At 47.3% G+C, this 23,170-nt stretch overlaps 1 protein-coding gene across 1 annotated transcript in view; it reads right to left on the bottom strand.

Moving 5' to 3' along the window:
• tmeff1a (transmembrane protein with EGF-like and two follistatin-like domains 1a) overlaps positions 1-23,170 on the bottom strand; it is a gene marked incomplete at both ends in the record, with an annotated part of 32,775 nt that overhangs the window by 7,232 nt on the left and 2,373 nt on the right. The window contains 5 exons of the mRNA XM_079750199.1: positions 3,109-3,257; positions 3,693-3,789; positions 7,376-7,405; positions 9,547-9,676; positions 10,507-10,616. Coding sequence (XP_079606325.1) covers positions 3,109-3,257; positions 3,693-3,789; positions 7,376-7,405; positions 9,547-9,676; positions 10,507-10,616 — 516 coding nt within the window. The remainder of the gene's footprint in view (positions 1-3,108; positions 3,258-3,692; positions 3,790-7,375; positions 7,406-9,546; positions 9,677-10,506; positions 10,617-23,170) is intronic.

Raw genomic sequence — 23,170 nt, 5'->3', positions numbered from 1 at the left:
TAATCCACCCTCCTCCCTCATAGCCAATCACACGCCGCGGCTCCACGTAGCCTCAGCACAGCTGACAGGAAATCCATAGAATGGACCGCGGCGGTGCGGAGGAACCACAATGAGAAGCTCTTTCAGGGGTTCTGAACCGAGCGGGCTCCACACTGTGTTGGTTAACTGAACTTTAGTTATTCTTGGGCCCTCAGCTCACCCCAGCAACGGCACCTTGGCTGGTCGGAGCGGAGCAGCTTCTAGGACCTTCTAGGACCTTCTACAAGCCAAAACTCACCACAGTCTTTGGCTTGGCTTCCAGAGTCTTCCGCAGAACCGAATGAAGACAAGCTTAAAGATTCTTCTTGTTTTTGTGGAGGAGAGTTTTGGCGAGGTTGTAAGAACACAATGACCCAAATCCCAAAAATGTATTTTTCACCCCGTATTGCACCTCCAAGATTTTGTAACTTGCCGAAATTGGTGAAGTTGAACTTTCTTACAATAATCTTTTTAAAATATAAAATCAAGAGGTGTAATGAAAATAGACACAGTGTCTCATCTTAAATGTTTGGGACCCAGTATCTTATAAAGGACCTGGGTTGATTCCCACCACTCTCCTCTTCAACCCTCTGCATCTCCTCAACCTCCTGTCCTTTAACGCACAAAGCGCACAACAACACATGCAATCGAAGAACACACGCTTGAGGAACTCCGGAAGCATTTGACCCTGATGACTGGGCAGGAGAAGACAGTGACCTGCGTGACCTCTGGCCTGCCTGGACCAGAGTAATAAACCTTCCGGCCGGTGGTTTATGAGGACATGGGTGGGCCGGCAAGGTGAAGCAGAAGCAGCCGTTCTGTGACCTTGGGGGACAACGGAGGCTGAGGAAGATGAACACAATAAATAACACTGAGGAGATAAATCCTACGATTCAAAAACTAATTGGTGCTGTCACCTCCAAGCTCCGACCGGCTGCAGCTGGTGGATCACGTTATTACCCTGACCTTGTGGAGACCTTCTCAGCTCCTCACACAATCAACTCATTATTTAATTATCCAAATACCACCGGATTGTTTCATTATTATATAGTTATCTAATCTGTGGAGTGCTTTGACACGGACACAATCTTATTTTTTCAGTCATTTAGTAGTAAGCAGTAGTTTCCAGTAATGGAGGAATTCTCCATGATGTTGAGTGGGGTTCTAGTTTACAGTATGGAAGGCTTTCTACTGTATCTTCTCTATGATGTTAAGAGTGGAGTTATAGTTTACAGTATGGAAGGCTTTTTACTGTATCTTCTCCATGATTTAAAGACTAGAGTTCTAGTTTACAGTATGGAAGGCTTTCTGCTGTATCTTCTACAGGATTTTAAAAGTGGAGTTCTAGTTTCAAGTCGTGGATGCTTTCTATTGTATCTTCTCCATGATGTTAAGAGTGGAGTTCTAGTTTACAGTAATGGATGCTTTCTATTGTATCTTCTCCATGATTTTGGGAGTGGAGTTCTAGTTTACAGTAATGGATGCTTTATATTGTATCTTCTTCATGATGTTAGGCGTGGATGGGGATTTTATTTTGCGTCCGATTGCCAGTAAAGGACAGATGGAGTTCCTTAATATATGAGGCACTTCAAAGTAAAGCTTTGAAATGATTTCGATATGAATCACAGTTGCAGTCAGGTCAGCGTAATTCAACTACGCTGGCTTCATTTCGGTTTCATGTATGTCAATAAAGAACGACGGCGGTGGAAATATGTCATGTATGTAATGAAATATGTAAAGATGTAATGACATGCGTAAAATATGTGTCGCGTCAAAAGAAACAAGGTCACGGCTGGCACTTGACCATTTCATTTCCAATAAAACGAGTTTCCCCCGCGGGCCCCATCTCCTAGGTTCCCACGGTAACACCCAGCCATTAGGATAATTAATTGGTCGCGCCGGCGCCTAATGCTTCGAGCTAATCACTAGCGCGGCGCACAGACAGGCTAATTTAGCTGGACGCACTGCTCTGCTGGGCCTTTGTACTGTATGAAAAACACAGGCTGAATGACAAGAAGGGCGCCAGGAACATTCATTATTTTGTCTTTTTCTTTCGGGATTTTTTTTTGTTGTAATTCCATTACACTAATAACATTGAGTGATTACACAGTCATGGTATCAATGTATTTTAGCTATTTGTTTCAAATGTCATTACAACAAATCCTGAACATTAATACACATCCATGAGCCAGATGTCTAAGCCCTAGCCTCACCTTAAAGACATGCACCTGAATTCAGGAGCAGGTCGCCCCCGTTCTGCTAAACGACTGAATAGTAAACACTACATTCTGTCTGGACGGGCAGCGCTGGAGATAGGGGCCCTGCAGTGTGTGCTCATCTAACCGGCTCCCCTCCAGCCTTTGGTTTTCAGTAGATTGGAATGAAGACATGAGGAGCCATCGGTCAGACGCGCCGCTGAGTGCTAACAGCGCTACAGGGGAAGGTTGAGTCGTTGGCCCCCACCGTCCGCTAATTAGCTCATTAACCTGCCCTGAACCTCGCTACCTGGCCGCTGGAAACCCATCCAGTTTCCCTCTCCCCCAGAGGCTGGAGCCATGGACTAGATTCTAGAACCACACCTTCCAGTTTAAACGCTCATTACTACTTATCTGAATTAACTCTATTTAGCGAAACAAAGCCTTCCACTCATCAAGTTTACTGTAGAAGATCACCTACTTTCACCACTGTCAAACACTGCTTTCTCAATGTCAACTCACTATTTTACTACTGTCAAACACTGCTTTCTCAATGTCAACTCACTATTTTACTACTGTCAAACACTGCTTCCTCACCGTGAAACTCACTATTTTACTAGTTTCAAACACAGCTTTCTCACTGTGAAACTTACTATTTTACGACTGTCCAACACTGCTTTCTCACTATTTTACTACTGTCAAACTCACTGTCATTCTCATGTCAAACTCACCATTTTACTAACATCTCCTCAATGTTTCCCCCCGTCACACATACTGTTTTCAACTGTCGTAGGCCTCGAACGTTCGGCCACAGCACAGCGACTCCCTGCTATGCTAGCTAGCAAGCTAGCTAGCAGGCTAGGTAGCTAACAGGCTAGGTAGCCAGCGGGCTCACCTGGACATCTCCCCAGGTGCTTGACGTCAATCTGCTCCTGCTTCATGCAGGACGCCTCGCGCACCAGACACGGATTGTTGTATGAGTTCCCGTCCGTTCCGCACACTGGGTTCTCGTTGTGGCCGCTGCAGTCGATGTTACATATACACCTGGAGGGGTGGGGTTAGACAGTGTTACAAATACACCTGGAGGGGCAGGGTTAGATGTTTGTTACCAATACACCAGGAGGGGCGGGGTTACATCTAGACCTGGAAGGACGGGGTCAGACGGTGTTAAGTATACACCTGGAGGGGCGGGGTTAGACAGTGTTACATATACAACTGGAGGGGCGGTGTAAGGTATAGAGAAGGGCGGAGTCAAAGTGATGTTGGATACATAAAACCTACTTTCAGATGTTCATATTAATGTGTAACTAAATATAGAATGATGGATAAAAAAACTAGTTTCTTTATGATACATTTATAAGCAAGGAGTACTTTTAGACTTGTGGTGACGATCATGTTCGAATAGGTTGCTCCAATGCCAGAGTGCTGATTGGTTGTGAGAATGTGAACTAAACGCTGTGAAGGTGGAGCTGAACTCACCAGACGTCCTCGGAGTCAACGTCGCACTCGGCGCCGTATTTACACGTCCCGCACTTGGTGAACTTCTTTCCTCCGTCCACGCTGGAGCCCTCGTAGTCTGTGGAGACGGAAGGACAGGAGGTCAGAGGGATCCCAGAAAACAACGCAACCTGCATTCTGCACACGCTACCACAACCTGCACAAGCTAACACTACCATAACTTGAACACGCACAGGAAACCGCAACCTGCACACGCACACGTTACCATAACTTGCACACGCTACCACAACCTGAACACCCACACGAAACCTCAACCTGCACACGCACACGCTACCATAACCTGCACATGCTACCAGAACCTGCATCCTGCCCTCATAGACAGCGAGCCACAAGAAGAAAAGGCACACTGACAAAAAGAGGATTCAAAGATGGCTGCTGGTGATGGTTGTAGATATTATGTTATTTATTTCAGGACTTATTCGGCTCTTGTTCTTTCATTCTTCCACATTAATTCATATCTAAATAAAACATAAGTGAGATTCCCTGAGAAGAATCTCCTGCTGTTCTCCCTTTCATCGAGTATGAAAAGACCTCCCCCTCTCTCTCTCTCTCTCCCTCCCTCTCTCTCTACCGCCCTCAGTCTCGCTGGTTCTACAATCTCTCTCTTTAACTTAGAACACACATACACACACACACACACAAACACACACACACACACACACATCTCCCCGGCTCTCCACCGTTCCAGTCATCATTTGTATTCGTCCATCATTTTGCCAGATTCATATTCAGACGGGAGGTTTCATTTGGGTGCAGGTGTCTTCAAAGCACAACTCTCCTTCCCTGAAATTGAATTCCTAATGAGATAAGGAGGAGGTAATGAAACTCATGATGATCTAGAACTCTCCAAAGACAGAATCCCCTCCTCTGGATGTGCATCATGTGTTCTGAATGCCTTACTCAAACTTTATCTTTGCATGTATTTTGATGGTGTATGTGTCTGCGTGTGGGTGTGTGTGCGTGCGAGAGTGTGCGTGTGTCTGAGTGTGAGAGAGTGTGTGTGTTTGTGAGTTTGAGTGTGAGAGAGTGTGTGCGTAAGTGTGCGAGTGAGTGTGAGAGTGTGCGTGTTTGTGAGTTTGAGTGTGAGAGAGTGTGTGTGTGCGTGTACGTTTGCGTGCGTGAGCGTGTTGTTGCTGTGTGTGTTTAATTGAATAGACCATCTGCTGAACAACACCTCTGTCCTGTTTTTTTGGTTTCGTTATTTGAATGTGTTTTTAATTAAGTGTATTCTTGTTGCGTCTCATGTTTTGTTCAAACTAAAATGTAAGAACAAAACATTTAGTTAAAGAAGCTACGCCAGGTAGCAAATAAGAAAGTCTGCTTACATTTACAATAGTGCCACACTGGAACATTATTTCTACTACTACTCTTATTACTACCACAGTTCTCTGACTACGACCACAGTACTCTGATTACTGCTTAACTGATTACCATCGTAGTAAACTGACTATAGTAATCAGTAATCTGATTACTAGAGTAATCAGATTACCATGGTAGTTCTCTGACTATAGTAATCAGATTATTGCTTTAGTAATCAGATTACCCTAGTAGTATTCTCACTATAGTAATCTGATTACCATCATAGTAAACTGACTATAAAAATCTGATTAGTACTATAGCAATCCGATTCCCATGGTAGTTCCCTGACTATAGCAATCAGATTACCATAGCTTTAATCTGACTATAGTAATCCGATTCCCATGGTAGTTCCCTGACTATAGTAATCAGATTACTACTATAGTAATCAGATTACTACTATAGAAATCAGATTACCATATCTTTAATCTGACTATAGTAATCAGATTCCCATGGTAGTTCTCTGAATATAGTAATCAGATTACTACTATAGCAATCAGATTACCATATCTTTAATCTGACTATAGTAATCAGATTCCCATGGTAGTTCTCTGAATATGGTCGCCCTCTGAGTGTGAGCACGGTCATGGCGAGCGCTCCATCTCTCCATTAAACGGCGCCAGAGAGATGCAGATCCATCAGAGCTCTGGGTGCTTCGTCTCGGGTTCAAACCGGTTTCATCTGGTGTCCTTTTAAGAAGTTCACAGAATAAACCGACACCCAACCCTCAGTCTTATCTAATTTTGTGTGTGTGTGTGTGTGTGTGTGTGTGTGTGTGTGTGTGTGACTAGTGCTGGTCAGACTGGTACTGATCAGACTGGTCAGACTGGTGCTGGTAAGGCTGGTCAGGATTGGTGCTGGTCAGACTGGTCAGACTGGTGCTGGTCAGACTAGTGCTGGTCCGACTAGTCAGACTGGTGCTGGTCAGACTAGTGCTGGTCAGACTGGTCAGACTAGTGCTGGTCAGACTGGTCAGACTGGTGCTGGTCAGACTGGTGCTGGTCAGACTGCTACTGGTTAGACTGGTCAGACTGGTGCTGGTCAGACTGGTGCTGGCCAGACTGGTCAGACTGGTGCTGGTCAGACTGCTACTGGTTAGACTGGTGCTGGTTAAACTGCACCCCGGCCCTTCTGCTTGGCGGCTGTGTGTTAGCACTGCATAAATTCCCATCATGCATCACTCTGTGTCATGCATGTCCAGAGCAGCGTGACTATGGTCCGGAGGGGCGGAGCTATGGTCCGGAGGGGCGGAGCTATGGTCAGGAAGGGCGGAGCTACACACACACAATCAGATTCACCTGTAGCTCGCTGCTCCAGGGTCTGCTCTACGTTAATGTATACATTATTATACACTATCTAGATTATATTATACATACATTATATTATCATACACTATCTCGATTATTAAATATATACATTATATTATCATTCAATATCTAGATTATACAATTTATACACTATCTAGATTATATAATATATACATTATATTATGATACATTAACTAGATAATAATATAATATATCATATACAATATAAAAAATATATATTATGTATCAAGATGTATGATATACATACTAATATATTATAACAACAACATTATGATATATTAAATGCACATAATGTATTAATATATGTTATATTATGATATAATATATACATTACGATATATTTAATACATGACATACATTTCATGATGATATATCATATAAATGATGTAAATATTGATGTAAAACTATTGTACATGATATGAACTAGAGTGCATTTCCATCACAATTCTTTGAGCAAATCCCTAGTTGTAGAAGGTTCTAGAAGGCAGACATTGAAGAATCTCCGATGTCTCCGTTGGTGATGCAGTATTAATGTGGAGTCCTATAAATACGACCAGAGAGCAGACGGCCTCAGCAGCCGACCACACTGTGTAAGGAGGCTAATGATCGATCGGACATCCTCCTCAGCCCTAGACGGCCTCTACTTCCTGGAGCCAGTTATGTGACCATATCCCCCGCCATGCACGCACGCACGCAAACGCACAGTCACAATTTATCATATTTTAAAAACCACTAGATTAATTCAATTAATAATTCACTGCCACCGGCCGACCAGTTTAGACCAGAATGATAGCCTAAGACAGACAGACAGACAGACAGACAGGCAGACAGACAGACAGACAGGCAGAGAGGAAGAGAGGAAGCGAGACAAGACAGGCAGACAGACAGACAGACTAAACACAATTTGCTCCCTGATCATGTAAATCTGGGACATGTTGACAGAAGGACATGTGAACGTACCATCACTGTCACCAGAACCGGAACCAGGATCTGAAAGGAAACAGACACACACAGATAACATCAATATGAACGACATGATGAATACTGTGTCTATGAGGACTATCAATACTAACATGATGATTACTGTGTCTATGAGGACTAGATACCATCAATTCAATTCATTTTTTTTGTACAGCCCTTAATCACAGGTCCAGTCTCAAAGTGCTTATCAGGCCATATCTTTATGACACCCCCCTGACCCTAGCCCCCCAGAGGGCAAGAAAAAACTCCTTAATTAGCAAGGAAGAAATCTTGAGAAGGAACGCATCCTTCCAGGGATGATCAGGAGTCCAATGGGAGCCATAATTGATATACAAACATACATACATACAATCACACACACACACGCACACACACACAGGCACACACACACACACACACACACACACACACACACACACACACACACACACACACACACACACACACACACACAGGAACAACTGAGCCTGAGCTTCACTGTCCTGTCTGCGGAGAAACACGAAGGCAGACGCACAGTCTAGATGACACATCTCTATGCTGGTCGTGTGCTCCGCTCTAAAGGGCTTTGCGATGCTAAATGTCTCCGCTACACTAAAAGTCTTCTCTATGCTTAAAGGCTCCTTAATACTGAGTGGTTGAATGTCAACGCCGCAATTTCAGCCACTGATCGCAGAACTCAGACGGTTTTAAAACCTGGACTCAAATGGACATGCTAAAGAACCCTGTGTCACCCAGTAGAAGACTGGTTGTACTGAGCAGCTCCCAGTGTCTACCAGTAGAAGACTGTGGTTGTACTGGGCAGCTCCCAGTGTCCACCAGTAGAAGACTGTGGTTGGAGGCCGGCCTCTGTTAAGCCATAAAAACGTGTTGAAGTGGTGAATAATCCCAATGAGCGTTAACCTCTCTACCGCTCTCATCATTTACATGTTCAGGGTTTTCAGTTTGTTATTCGTGTTACACGGATGGTTTGATAAATGTCCTCTGGTCGTCATTCGTTGCTCTCCAACCAATTCTGTGCGAGTCCCGACAAAGAGAACTAGCACCAACCCCCTGCCCCCCTCCCACTCAGGCTGCCACGTCGACGCGTTGATGCACTTCCGCCACCGGCCTCTAGAGAGCGCCTCTCAAGCCTCTTTCACTGCCAGCAATAAACAGAAGTAATAAAAGCTGCATGCAGAACTCACTGGGGAGCTGTTCTGCGTTACAGAGTCAGGCTGTCTCAGCTATCGCTTAGCGGTTAGCAGTTAGCATAGAGAGAGAGAGTGAGAGAGAGAACAAGATGCCGGCTACGATAAGCTCGTTTGGCCCGTACCAACTACTATATGAAAAAGGGTAAAAGTGAAGGTTAAATATTATTTTAATTGAATGGATCCACATAAGAGCAATATCCAAGCACATTATGCTGTGTGTGTGTGTGTGTGTGTGTGTTTGTGTGTTTGTGTGTGTGTGTGTGTGTGTGTGTGTGTGTGTGTCTCTGTTTGTGTCTGTTGATACTTTCAGCATTCCCATTCAAGGCTGGTAATTAAAATTGATCTGAATCTGATTAACTAAGCCTTCCTCAGAAACCCATCTGAACAGGGAGGTATCGGAGAGCCAAATAAAGAGAGAGAGAGTGCAGGGGAGGCTGGGGCGATCAAGGTCGCCCGGGCAACTGGTTAGCTGCTGCTTTCCGATCGATGCTGTGTTCTCCAGCCAAAGAAGACGGTTTAATTGATAATAATGTAGCGAAAGGCTTCCCTGTTAGCTTTAATGTCCTTTCATTGGTCTCACTGGTTTATATTGTTTGTGTTTTATTTGTTTATAATCATATACTATAGCACTACTGGAGAATACACACAATTCATCTAAGGTCTGCGGAGGCCTGATTTGTTGGAAGCTTAACTGCCAGTACACCCTAACATGGACCAAGGAAATGCCCCAACATACAAAGGACTTCAAAGTCAAAGTCCCTTTTCCACAATGTGCAAAATAAAACAAGTGCAAATAAATGTTGACCTGCTCCAACATATCACCATATCGACAAATAATCCACACGAAAATCCATGCATAAAAGGTGAACTTCCTCTCTTACACACACACTATACACCCTTGTGCTTTTATTTTTCCAGCCAGTAGACTCTCACACTCTTATTGTGTAAAGTCCCACTCACCCGTGGAGCAGGGTCCGTCGGCGGCGCGGGCGATGAGCCTCTGCTGCTTGCAGGAGGCCTGCCGCCGGTAGCACTCATTCTGGTACGTGTCTCCATTGGCACCGCACACCGGCACATAGTTCTTATGGCACTGTGGGGGCGGGACAGAGGAAACCATGGTTACCAGTTGCAGGGAGACAGAGAGTGTTTCTCCAGGGTGACAGGCGACCCGGGAGAAAGAGTCTCATCTGGAACACTACGGACATAGGGAATCGAACCCGGCACCTCTTGTGTGGGAGGAAGTTTGCTAAACGGTGGGCTGCCCTGCGCACCGCCTCAGGATCCAGACATGTGGGCTGGACAGTGTATATACAGTGAACAGGATTCAGCCGCTATGATCCCTCCACATGCTTCACACTGCTCTATGGCCTGCTCTACCTGCTGAGCTAATGCTGACTAACCTAGCCTACCTGGTCTTACCGGAGCTCATCTGGTCTAACCTGAGCTCACATGGTCTTACCTGGTCTTCAGCTTACATGGTCTTACCTTGCCTTAACTGGCTTACCTGTCTTACTTGAGCTCACCTGTCTTACCTGAGCTCACCTGGTATAACCTAAGCTCACCTGGTATAACCTGAGCTCACCTGGTCTAACCTGAGCTCACCTGGTCTTACCTGAGCGCTCACCTAGTCTTACCTGAGCTCACCTGGTCTAACCTGAGCTCACCTGGTCTAACCTGAGCTCACCTAGTATAACCTGAGCTCACCTGGTCTAACCTGAGCTCACCTGGTATAACCTGAGCTCACCTGGTCTAACCTGAGCTCACCTGGTCTAACCTGAGCCCACCTGGTCTTACCTGAGCTCACCTGGTCTAACCTGAGCTCACCTGGTCTAACCTGAGCTCAACTGGTCTAACCTGAGCTCACCTGGCTTTACCTGGCTGAAGTAAAAACAAAGCTCCCAGAGTCCTCCAAGTTCTCACCTGAAACTGGCAGACACACTTGAGCTGGGCGCCATCGTCGCGGCAGACCCCTCCGTACCTGCAGGAGGCGTCGTCGCACACTCTCAGGTCACTCTTTTTCTCCGACAGGTCTGAGGAAACACAGAGACAACCACACACCTGTTAGGCGACCAGGAGACAGATAGATGAATAGATAGTCAGACAGATCGATGGACAGAAGGACGGATGCCAGTTCCCACACGTATGACTGTGTTTGTGTATCTGTGTCTGTGTGTGTGTGTGTGGGTGTGTCCATATTTTGAGTGTGTGTTTTAAAAACACGCAAGGCAAACATCCCAGGACCACATCCGTTATATCCCTAGAGAGCTGCTTAGCATCTAGCTAAATGACCATCCAAACACCACAGCCTGCGCTCCGGTAACACAGCGCAGCCTTAGCGTTCACTAGCTAACAGGGTCAGTTATTTAGTGATGGCGCCTTGAAGGGTGAGTCAACATCCAACATCGGACACCGAAGCCGTTTCATCACCACGTTCTCAGTCTTTCTCTGAGGATATCAGATATGAGAAAGCGTTGGAGAGTGCCAACCCGGAGCGTAACCTGGAGTTCGCTTGAAGGGGAGCGTCACGTCATCTATTTCCTAAAATAGGAGAGCACTACATTGTAAGTGCCACACTAACTTTGTTTCAGAGGGGGGTTAAATGGTACTGGAAGGTTGGACCACTGACGTCAACGCAGAACGTGAATCCTGGACCAAAGGCGCTCTGACTTTTCCGTGGTGTTGATGTTGCGAACGGTGAGTGTTTGATTCATCATTGTTGAGCGTTGATGTTTATTAATCGGTTGGCGACCGAACCAAACAGACTAAAACCGACTCAACCGTTGCCCCCTAACCGAGGATTCTCCGGTCTCCGTTGCAGCCACTTGTACATTTACATTTTACATTGAGGGTTTTTTGCTGATGCTTTTATCTGAGGTGACTTACAACCATTCATTCACACATTCACACACTGACGGAAGAGTCAACCACGCAGGGCGACAGCCAGCTTGTCGGGAGAAGTCAGGGTGAGGTGCTTGCTCAGGGACGCCTTGACACTAGGAGGAGCTGGAGATCGAACTAACAACCTTCCGGTTACCAGTCAGCCCACTCCTGAGCTACTTCCAGCCCAACGACACTTGTTAATATGATCACTTGACAAACGCATAAGGGTGGGTCCATGCGTTATCAACACAACTGGTCTCAAAGCATAGGCCTCTCAAGTGTCCTTCATGATCATGATGGTGTTTTTGTTCTGCTGATGGCTGATGTCTTCTTTGGTTTAGCAGCAGTTTACGTTAGAGGGGTCGGTGTTCATGGCTCTTATTCTGATGTCGCCGCCATGGCTGCCATGAGCACCAGAAGCATCTCACACACACATGCAGGTAGGGAGACACACACACCAAGACACACGCAAAGGCACACTCACACACACACACAGCCAGGCACAAAAGAAATCATATCATCTCACATGCACAAATCAAGGCACACTCACAGGAAAGAGGCATACGCACATACAGACACACACATGCAGTGCATGCAAGCACACTTTTGCAGGTCCGCACCGGCACCTGTGGGCGCTGGGAAGCTGCTCGGTGTCGGACAGGTGGCCCTCAACACGCGGTGAACAGAGAGACCATGGGCGTGAGAGGTGCAGGAACAAGGTCAACAAAGGTCTCTCTCTCTCTCTCTCTCTCTCTCTCTCGCTCTCTCTCTCTCTCTCTCTCTCTCTCTCTCTCTCTCTCTCTCCTTGACGAGGACTGCTGTGGCTCATTGATTCCTTGGAATTGCAACACAAGACGACACAATGCATTGTGGGACATAACACCCAAGAAATATGTTCTTTACTTCCAGAAACAGCGTTCTTCTTGGTGTAGCTCCGGAAGCTACGCTTAGCTGCTCTAATGTCCTCTGTAGACGTTTCCCTTCACGCAGATCTGCTGTCGCTTCAGAGAGCAGAGCTAGGGGCCCTCCACCAGGGGCCCGATGCTAGGGGCCCTCCACCAGGGGCCCGATGCCAACGGCACACACCACCAGGGGAGGGAGAGAGAGAGAGAGAGAGACAGAGAAGGAGAGAGGGGAGAGAGAGAGAGAGAGAGAGAGAGAGAGAGAGAGAGAGAGAGAGAGCGAGAGAGAGAGAGAGAGGAGGGGGAGGCCAACAGGCAAACACACAAACAGCTCAGCTCAGATAACGGCTTGACTTTCAGGATGACATCCACAAGAATGGCAAATTCCATTTACGCACGCATGCATGCACATGCGCACAAACGCACACACACACACACACACACATATGAACACAAACACACACACACACACATACACACACACAAACACTTATGAACACACATACACACACACACTTTCTTCCCGGAAACACACACGCTACACTACACTCCAGGGTTGTGTTTCACCCGCTCCAGACAACAGACCACTCCAGCGTCCAGGGGTGATGGAGCCAGAGCGCCTGCATCTGTTCGCCAGGAAAATGCATCCTCTGGGAACACATTCCAACTCACAACAGTTCCACCCCCTCACCACGGGCCCCACATCAGCGGAACACCAGTCTAGAATGTTCTACAAACGTTCCTGAACCGAATGTTGCTGAAATGTTCTTGAAACACTCTACAAACATTCTACCTTGTTCTTGATAACATTCCAGAAATTATCTGCCTTCCGGAAATCACAACCACTGCCAGGGTTTGTGGTTCTATTCCCTGTTTCGATAAGAAGAGCAAGGCAATCATACAGCCAGGGTTTGGGGTTATATTCCTGTTTCAATAAGAAGAGCAAGACACTAATGCTGCCAGGGTTGTGGTTTTATTCCCAGTGTAGCCCTTTGCTGTCAAGGCAAAGCAAACTGTATGAAAGTCTGAATGTCGCAGTCGGCTGCCTAAGATTAAATTGACCACCTCAAGGCCTGACTACTTTGAAATACTTCAGTTGTCATTATCAAGGACATCCAAAATAATCCCAATCTTAGCGAGGATGACATTACAATGGAGGGTAAGGCAAGCATAAAGAGGTTGCATTTCAAACACAACATTGCTTCCCTGGTTGGGTCTGAGGAGCCTGGGGCTGTCAGACATGTTGACTGGAATGAAGCCGAAACAATTCAACAATAGGCGCGCTCCGACTGAGAGACACTTCCCTCTAGTGAGCCGCTGTGGGTGTGGCTTGGGAGAGAGGATCCGCCCAACTTCTCCGTTAAGTGGCTCAGTGAGCGGCCCAGGTAGTATCTGTCTCTGGGTAGGAGCTTTCTGAGCCGCAACCTAACTAGTCAACGCTGATTGGATCTGGTTGAGGCGGGATATGACGTGAATACGATGTATGATTATGGTGGGATATGACGTGAGGAGAAGTCGACACAGCCACAACATATAAACAGCACCATTCTAACAAAAACAAGCAGAGCAGAGGGAGACAAGCAGACGATGGAGAAAGAGAAGATGATCATGGTCAAAACTGTCGATAAATGATCGCGTAAGACAAAAAGTGCCGCAGAACTAATTACGTCCCATTTGAACACCATTGGGTAGCCGCTACAAAGGTTGCTGTATGTGAACGGACGCCGAGGGGAACTGAGTGGGTAGTCTTTGTTTTACCAACACATCATACGACAACACCCAAGCCCTTGAGACCACCAACACTGTGAATTAAACATGACCTCCCTCCCTCCCTCCCCTGTCCTCCCTCCCTTTCTCCCCTGTCCTACCTCCCTCCCTCCTCTGTCCTCCCTCCCTCCCTCCCCTGTCCTCCCTCCTCGTTCCTCCCTCCCTCCCCTGTCCTCCCTCCTCGTTCCTCCCTCCCTCCCCTGTCCTCCCTCCCTCCCCGTTCCTCCCTCCCTCGCCCCTCCTTGCTGTGTTGCCATGTGCGCAGCAGCCGACACAACATGATTAAAAGAAAGAAGATGTGTTAAAACAAAGTGCCGCTGTTGACGCATGCTGTGAAGGACTCCGTGTGAGTCGTGGTTCCAACGCTGGGACACATGATGCAGTGTGACGCCAGGAGGACACACAGAACACATGACCAATACATCACTCAGACAGGCCCACACGCTTAGGACACGCCTCCTCTGTGGGCTTCATACGTAACCGTGGGGATGTTGCTGTAATGACACGGACACATCACTGTACGCCCCTGAATTGGTCAAGGGATTTTGTGATCAGCGTGGCTCGGTGTGATTTGTTTTCTTACAACAACATGAGCACTGTACCTCCGACGATCACCGCAGAACTGCTCTCTGGGATCATTTATTTATTTCCTCACTATTCGCCTCTGGGACTTCTCTCCGTCTTTGTCTCAAACTCACGCTTGTTTAAATTTGAATCACTTTTTTGACAAATAGCCTTTTTTATGTTAGCATTTGTGCATTACTTTTTAGATTGTTTTTTACCCCATTGCTTTAAAAAAAGTATCACAATTCCAAGTCACCAGTAACCTCTTTCGGGTCGCCGCGGTGACAGGTAAGACAACACTAAAGATGTAAACGGCGTGAATCTTTATTTGTCCCCACAGCATCCACAACGACCAAGGCGTGATCCAAGATGGCTGAATTAGCATTCTGGTGGGGTAGAGCGCTACGAGCTGCAGACAAGAGTTTATTAACTCCAGGCTGCGTGCCAGAACCTCCGTGATACCCTGACCCCCAGCAAGGACTCTGAACAAGTCTCTGCGTCCCTCTCTCTTTCTTTGTCTCTCTGTGTCTCTGTGTGTCTCTCTCTCTCTCACTCTCTCTGTGTCTCTTTATCTACCTACCTACACTACCACCCACTATGTTGTGCCACCAGGTAGGCCTTAGCTACTAGGGTTCAGGAAAGTGAGGCCCTGAACGGTCGGTAATGATCCTGGCGCTGTCTGAAATCTTAACAGGCTCGTACCGAGGCCTCCATGCAGTCACCCATTCCCACGGAGCATTTCCCTCCCTAATACCTGACGGACGGCCGTGTGGCATTACTAACAAATCACACTCGAATGTAGGCCCTTAAATCTTAGCGACAGCACCTTAAAGCAGAACAAACAACCAGGACTGAGGCGTAACAGAAAGCCGGTGTACATCAACAACAACTAGCGTCATCCATTATTAACGCCGCTGCTGGAAGTCACGTTCAACAAAGGAGCCTCATGCATTATTCAGGTAGGAGAGATGACTGGGGCGGCCGGCTCTGCCGCAGGTATCCGGTGAGAGTCTGGCTCCTCGTCGCGGCTCCTCTTTCACAGGCCTCTCCTCTTTCAGCCCTTCCCTCCGTCTTTTTGCTGTCAAAACCTTGTGTGCGTGTCGTTTTTCGTGTTGTGTAAATGTGCCGGGTGAAGTGAGTGAAGATGGGAATGTGGAGTATGACCTTTCATTCACACCGCTGTATACGTATGAAATACGGCGATTATAAAATAAAATACTGGGGGGGGGGGGGATTTCAGGACTATTTTTTCCAATTGGTGAGACTTCTGTTAAGACACCGCTTCTCGTACGCAAAAAAATTCCACTCACATCAGAATACGAATGTGAGCTTTCCGCTCTGCACTGAATTTTTGTGTTACGATCACGAAACTACCTCGACCTGTTTGGGAAACACAACGAGCCACAACTTTAGATTTTTACATTTTACATTGAGGGGATTTGGCAGAAGCTTTTATCCCAAGCGACCTACAACCATTCACACACACATCCACTCACCGACGGCGGAGTCAATCACGCAGGGCGACAGCCAGCTCGTCGTGAGCAGTCAGGGTAAGGGGTGCCTTGCTCAGGGACACCTGGTTACCAGTCAACACGCTCTACTTCCTGAGCTACTGCCACCCCACATCCATGAAGCGTTTGGGTCGTGGAGATAAAACCAAATGGAGCACCACAGAAGACGGACGGCCAACGCTGCCGCAGACAAGCGAGCGGGGAGCCGAACGCGCTGTGAGCTTCTGTAAGTTGTCGTATCTATCTCAGCGTCCGACCACCGGACATCCCTTCAGGGCGGGATACCGCAGCGGTTAGCGTCTTTGACTCCAGTCGGAACGGAGCGATCCCCAATGTCTAGCTGTAGGCATCCCTGAACAAGGCATCCCTGAGCAAGGCATCAACCCACCTGCTCCTTAATGACTGCTCTTCTGAATTCACTGCGCATATGAATTATTTTCGTCTTTCTGGACAATAGCATCTGCTAAATGATTACATAGTAGTAGTAGTAGTAGTAGTAGCAGTAGTAGTCATAATCATTCATTCTGAAAATACAACCTTTGACCCTCTGTGCAGCTGACCCACGCCACCCCATAAGTGTCATGTGGCAACTGTGCCGAAGAAAACCGTAGCCCCTTTATTGATTTGGAAGCGCGGTCACCCGCCAGATTTAAACGCTGTCAGGTATGGTTTTACTGCTCCATTTGGCGAAGGGGAAGAGGGGGGGGACAGTTCTCTGTTGAGAGTCTGGGAACAGATTTAGCCTGGGGAGCTAGCTTAACTCCCTTAGCTTAGTTTTTCTTAGCTTAGCTATTCCCACTGAAAGGACCAAACCTGCAGTTGAAAGGCAGAGATTCAATTTAGGCTCAGGGGCTAGCTTAGTTTATCTTCCTTAGCTGGGCTTAGCTGTACTCACTGCAGGGCCAAACACGTAGCAGCTATGCTGCTAACGACTGCACCGGCTACCAATACCCTCAGAATGCTAACCAAAAGCCACCAAAAGTGTTTAATGACATTATGTACTTTTTGAAGTCAATATGAGAGAGCGAGAGAGCGAGAGCGAGAGAGAGAGGGAGAGAGAGAGAGAGTTAGTTGATGTGGTCAGAGCTCAGTCATGCTTAACTAATCTGAGTCTATTCCTATTCTGGGCACATGGGAAGGGAGGGGGGAGGAGGGGGGAGGAAGGGGGACATCAGCGCTATAGCAGCAGGTGAGGGAGGGTGAGGAAGAGGGGGAGACTTGCATTTCAATAGGCCGTGGAACAGCCAACTTTCTTTCTTTCTTGTTTTGTTTTTTCTTTCTATTGTATTCATTCTTTCTCCCTTCCTTCCTTCCTTGGCAGGGAGGGAGGGAGAGTGTGGGAAAGAGGAGGGAGAGGAGAGGAGAGGAGAGTAGAGAAGGGGACGGGAGGAGAGAAGGGAGAAAGGAGGGAGAGGAGAGGAGAGAAGGGGGAGGAAAGAGGAGGAGTATGGAGGAACAGAGGGAATCACACACACACACACACACACACACACACACACACACACACACACACTGCACTAGATATCTCTTGTCATCCATAGGGTCCATCTGCCATAAACATGATGTAGGACAGAGAAGGGAGCGAACGGGATTAGGCACACTGGGCTCCATCACACTGGGCTCCATCACACTGGGCTCCATCACACTGGGCTCCATCACACTGGGCTCCATCACACTGGGCTCCATCACATCCTGGGGTATAAATACACAAAATGCCCCCCCCCCAGCTTCGGCCCCCCCTGGCCATGGCCCTGGCAGTCCCATCCATCACCAGCAATGCCAGGGGTCCACCACAGCTCCCGTCACAACCACACGCCTCACCACACACATGCAGCACACACACGCACACCGACAGACACAGCTTTGTTGTATACGGGGAATTGGTTAACGATTGTTGGTGCTTTGCACTTGGTTCTATGAACATCCTTAATGTATCGTCAGCGATATATTGTTGTTTCTCCTGCTTCTGACAAATGTACTTATTGTAAATCGCTTTGGATAAAAGCGTCTGCTAAATGCCCTAAATCTAAATCTAGACATGCAGACGTCCATGTGGCACCGCTAGCATTAGCATGGCTAGCACTAGCAACGCCCCCTCCTCTCCTCTCCTCTCTCCTCTCCCCTCCTCTCTCCTCTCCCCTCTTCTCCCCTCCCCTCCTCTCCCCTCCTGCTCAGCAGACCAGGGGATGAGCTGTCGTCGTCAGCGCGTTGTCGAGCAGAGTCCTCGTTCTAGCAGACGTGGGATTCTCATCCCGTATGTTCCACCCATCCATCTACCCTTTCGTCCTTCCTCCTTTACTTCTTTTCTTCCTTCTGGCTCACAGACATATCAGCTGAAATGCCATGTGGGTGAAGAAAGCTCCATCCATCAATCCATCCCCCCCCCACCTGTTGTTCTCCTCCCCGTCACTCACGACAGGAGCCCCCCCGTCTCATGGCCACAGTCCGGCATCTCCGCCCACAACACACGGCCCACACGCTCGCCCGGCGCCAAAACACACTCCACCTGATGGAGTCAGGGGACAGGGGGTACGAAAGGGTCAGCCACAGCATGGACAGCAGATGAGATGAAACACTGTGCTCTACGTTGCTCTGGCAGGCTAAGATGGATTCCCAGAAGTTAGCCGGGATCACTCCACATGGATGAATCTATGGTCTTATTCAAAGGCCGGCGCAGTCAGCTCAGGACATATTCTTACACTGCTTTCAACTCACTCATCGCTGACGGATGGCTATGCCATTTCAAAAAAATGACACTCAAAAAATAGCTCTTGATTCTAACCTACACTTTTAAGGTATACATAAGGGATCAAAGATTAAATAAATTTGATATGATTTAAGGACAAATACAAAGTGGAGGATAAGATCACCTCAATTTCTTCCCGTTTTAAGTAAATCTGACTCCAGCACATAGTGTCTAAGATAAGATTATTCAGATATTAAAGGTGCAGTAGGCATTCCATGATGATGTTGTCGTCTACGACTGCATTGAAGTGTCATGTGATGAGGATCCTCAATAGATTTATCAATTGTATTAAGTTAGTGAGTAAGATAGCGATTATGGTTACTAATAAAAAAAAATGTGTTCTCTCTAGAGCCGTTTGTCTGTTCTGGTTACTGTAGAAAAGGACTCTGCGGATTCTACACTAATTAAAACATACTTATGGAATATTATATTCCAACTCTGCCCAGTGCTTTTAGATTATATAATTAAGCTAAAATAATTAAAGTGAGAAGATCAGATAAAATGTGTTACAAAGAGCTTTGAACACACAGTTATATCTAAGATAATAAGATAATAAGATAATGAAGATGAGAAAGAGATAAGCGTTATAACTAAGCTCTGTCCATCTACTTTCTCAAACCTACGATACTGCAGAACAGTTTGTACAGGACAAACAAAACAGTGATATAAAAACATGGCGTTTGACACCAAAACACATCAAAGAAGGACCAGATCTGAAACCCCAACGTGTGGTCCAGTGGTCCTCAGCCTGGGTGTCAAGAACCAACCCAGGGTCGCCTGATATGCAAGACGTACAAGATACCAAGATGTCCTGCTACATTCGGAAGTAAATAACATGTTACCAGGCTTGAGAGCTTTCATAAAGGTCCTGTATAAAAACAGACTGCCTAATGATTCTGAGCCACTGGTGAATTACTAGGTCTACCACCACTACTACTAATTGGTGTGGTGCAATGCAGTGTGCCCACACTCTCTGGGACCTGGACATTACCGGCAGAGGAAGATCGGGTCAAAATGCAACGATGAGTGTATGGAGGCAGCTGCACCATGATAAAAAACATGGGTGTAAGAAGTAAGAAGTCGGGGTAGCAGGGACGTTCACACCTTAAAATGGGGTCACAAGCCCGACACTGTTGGGAACCAATGTGAGGAGCCACTGGAGTCAATACTGCGATATCTGCCGCAGCCTGTCTGATGTTTGTGAACCGGACTGACGTGCAGGGCTGCACCCAGGCCCTGTTGGATCTGAGACCGATCGATGGCAGGATAATGTCATCTCTATTAATCCCCATGGGTGTTTCCACCGTAAAAGACCACAACGACCGCAACAGTGAACGGACAGAGAGGAGGGTTCTGGCTGTTCGTAGAGTCTGCGGCAGGGTTTACAGTTCTGTGTGAAGGCATGACATGAGGGGCCGCGTCGCGACCGGGGGATGCGGCGAGGATTGAAGTCGCCGGTTGCATTCCTTTTATTCTCGCGTCTCACTATTCAACACAAAACACTGCCCACCTGCTCGACCAATCAACGGTTTCTTTCACCTCCGTGGAGAAGGGAGGAGTAGGTTTATAGGTCCACCACAAACCTCTGGGTGGGCTCCACGTCTTCGGGGTAGTGTAGGCCACCACAGACCTCTAGGTGGTCCCTAGGTCTTCGGGTTTGCGTAGGTCCACCACAGACCTCTGGGTGGTGGACCTCTGGGTGGTCTCTAGGTCCTAGGGGTCTCGTAGGTCCACCACAGACCTCTGAGTGGTCTCTAGGTCTTCGGGGTGGCGTAAGTCCACCACCGGCTGAAGGGGCGTGTGCGGTCTTAGAGAAGTGAAGGGTTAATTGGCCTCCGTACACTTTAAAACATCTCGACACAGGACCATTCTTCGAAGAGGAATCCTCTCTCTAGACTTTCCAATAAGATCGATGCCTTGTTCCTTCCTTCCTTTGTCTCTGAGTGGAAATATTCCTCTCTTTCATCCCTCTCTCTCCCCCCCCCCCGCCGTCTCGCTCTCTCTCTGCTACCTTCTTCTGTTCTTTAATCATCTCTTTCCTTTTTTGTCGTTCCTGCAACCCTATCAATAATAAATGTGTCATCCGGGGAGATGAAGCAAGTTATTGTTAGTCTAGTCACATGACCCACATGTATGTGAAAAAGGAGGGTTCACCCGTCTCTCCACCCTGCGGTGATCAATAGGCGTTATCGGCTGTGATGTCCAGGGTTTACTGCTCGTCACCGCTTGAAGCCGAGGTGTAGCGCTCATGCTTATGGTTCAGACTGAGGTCGGAGATCATTCTGATCATTACGGCGCCGTATGAGAATAGATAAAAGACAACATTGACCAGAGCTTCCATTTTATTCTCCTCCTACCTAATCCCCTCTCCCGGTCTTTCTCTGATGAGGTCTACTGGACTTTGGGGCGCCAAACAGGTACATGTAGAGGCAGCTGTGGCTAAGCCTGCTAGGGAAGAGTCAGAGTAGGGAGCCAGGTACACTTCCTATCCTATTAACTCATCAGCTTTTATCCAAAGTGACTTCAGGTGAATTAAGGACAGGATAGGTTATTGAGGAAAAGGTAGGGTAGGGTTAGACAGTACAGAGACAGGTCATTGAGGAGCAGGTAGAGGCTAGACAGTATAGAGACAGTCATTAGGAGCAGGGAGGGGTTAGACAGTAGAGACAGGTCATTGAGAAGCAGGTAGGTGCTAGACATTAACATTTCGGGCATTTAGCAGACGCTTTTATCCAAAGCGACATTGGGGATCGAACCCAGAACCTTTGGGTTGGGAGTTAAACATCCAAGCCACAACACTTTATCCCTATAACACTGTTACAACTATCCACAAAAAGATTAATCGAGTCAACTCTGTGTTGTCTAATTAATCGCAGTTCAAGTCTCAAAGGGATTCCCAGGCCCAACGGCCCCGAAGGGAGGAGGAAACTTGAGGCCACGCATCTGTGTGTACAGAGACGGCAGCTAAATGATTATAAACACTTGAAACCTACAACCAACCAAACATTCCCAGCACAGCAACACGCTAACCTCCGTACATCTGCCGTCCAACAGAACATCTGCTCCTGAAGGCCTGATTAACTGCACCGTACATCCCATAATGACCACGTCCAGCAGACCAGCAACAAGCGCTGTTTACAGCCTCGCGGCCAAATGTTTGAATACATCTGTCACCCTGTGGTTCTGGGGGTAATGGACTGGTCAGGCACAGCTGGAAGAGGAAGTGATGCGTGGCATTTCCACCCCTGCCTCGCCAACGATCAGAACGTCGGTCATTGATCGATGAGCCCCCCCCCCCCCCCCCCACCACCTCCATCACTTTGAATAACATTATACTGATACGGACATTTAAGATTCAGTGGTAGAGTTCGAGGTCAAAGAATACATGTATCTATTTATAGATGTGATATACTTTGAGACATATATCAACCCTGATCCCGTATCAGCGGTATTAAGGATCATTTAACCTGATTTGGAGTCCCCAGCCAGCAGGCCAGCAAACACTGTTTACACCTTTTAAACCCGTCCGTCACACTTTAGTTCTGGGGGTAATGGACTGGTTTAAAGGCGCAGCTGGAGGAAGTGATGCGTGGCTACTTCCTGTAGAGCAGACGAGGATAGAGCGCAGTCAGTGATCGATCAGCTACAGAAAATGGCCGATAGAGCATTCGGCCCCTCTTTAGAAGGGCCCTTATTGTACTAGCAGGTGTCGGCACTGGGTGACATGCCCACCTGTGATGTCACTAATGGGTCAGTTCTTAAATGACGAGTAGTGGCTGATCCACATCACACCTTGTGGTGAAACAGGAACCCATTTTTAAGCCGGACCTACATGTAAAACACTCAACCTGAATGTCTAAACGAGGCTTGTTGCGCTACAACCAAACTGTTATGTTTTCTTCGTTTTGGAAGCTGTGGGTTTGAATCAATTTCTTCATGGTGAAGAATGGCGAGGAAAGAGGAGTTCTCGTCGTTTATCAAAGCGCTGTTTGTTTATGGGTAATTACCGGGATCCCACGGCCCATAAAGCCGGTGAATTATACACAACCAAGCAGGGCTTCAACAGGCTGTCATAACCAGCGTTTCTTCAGAGAGATACCTCTCCTTAGTGCCTCTTTATTTACACACACTATCAACACAGCTGAACAACGGGATCAATTGATTTGTGCACTTGAGTTTTGACTTCAGCTGTTTATCTGCTATTATATCTCCAA

This window comes from Pollachius pollachius, assembly GCF_949987615.1.
Source record: "Pollachius pollachius genome assembly, chromosome: 14".
Classification (NCBI taxonomy): domain Eukaryota; kingdom Metazoa; phylum Chordata; class Actinopteri; order Gadiformes; family Gadidae; genus Pollachius; species Pollachius pollachius.
Note: the sequence above shows the minus strand (reverse complement) of the source record. Positions and strands in the feature narration are given on the sequence as shown.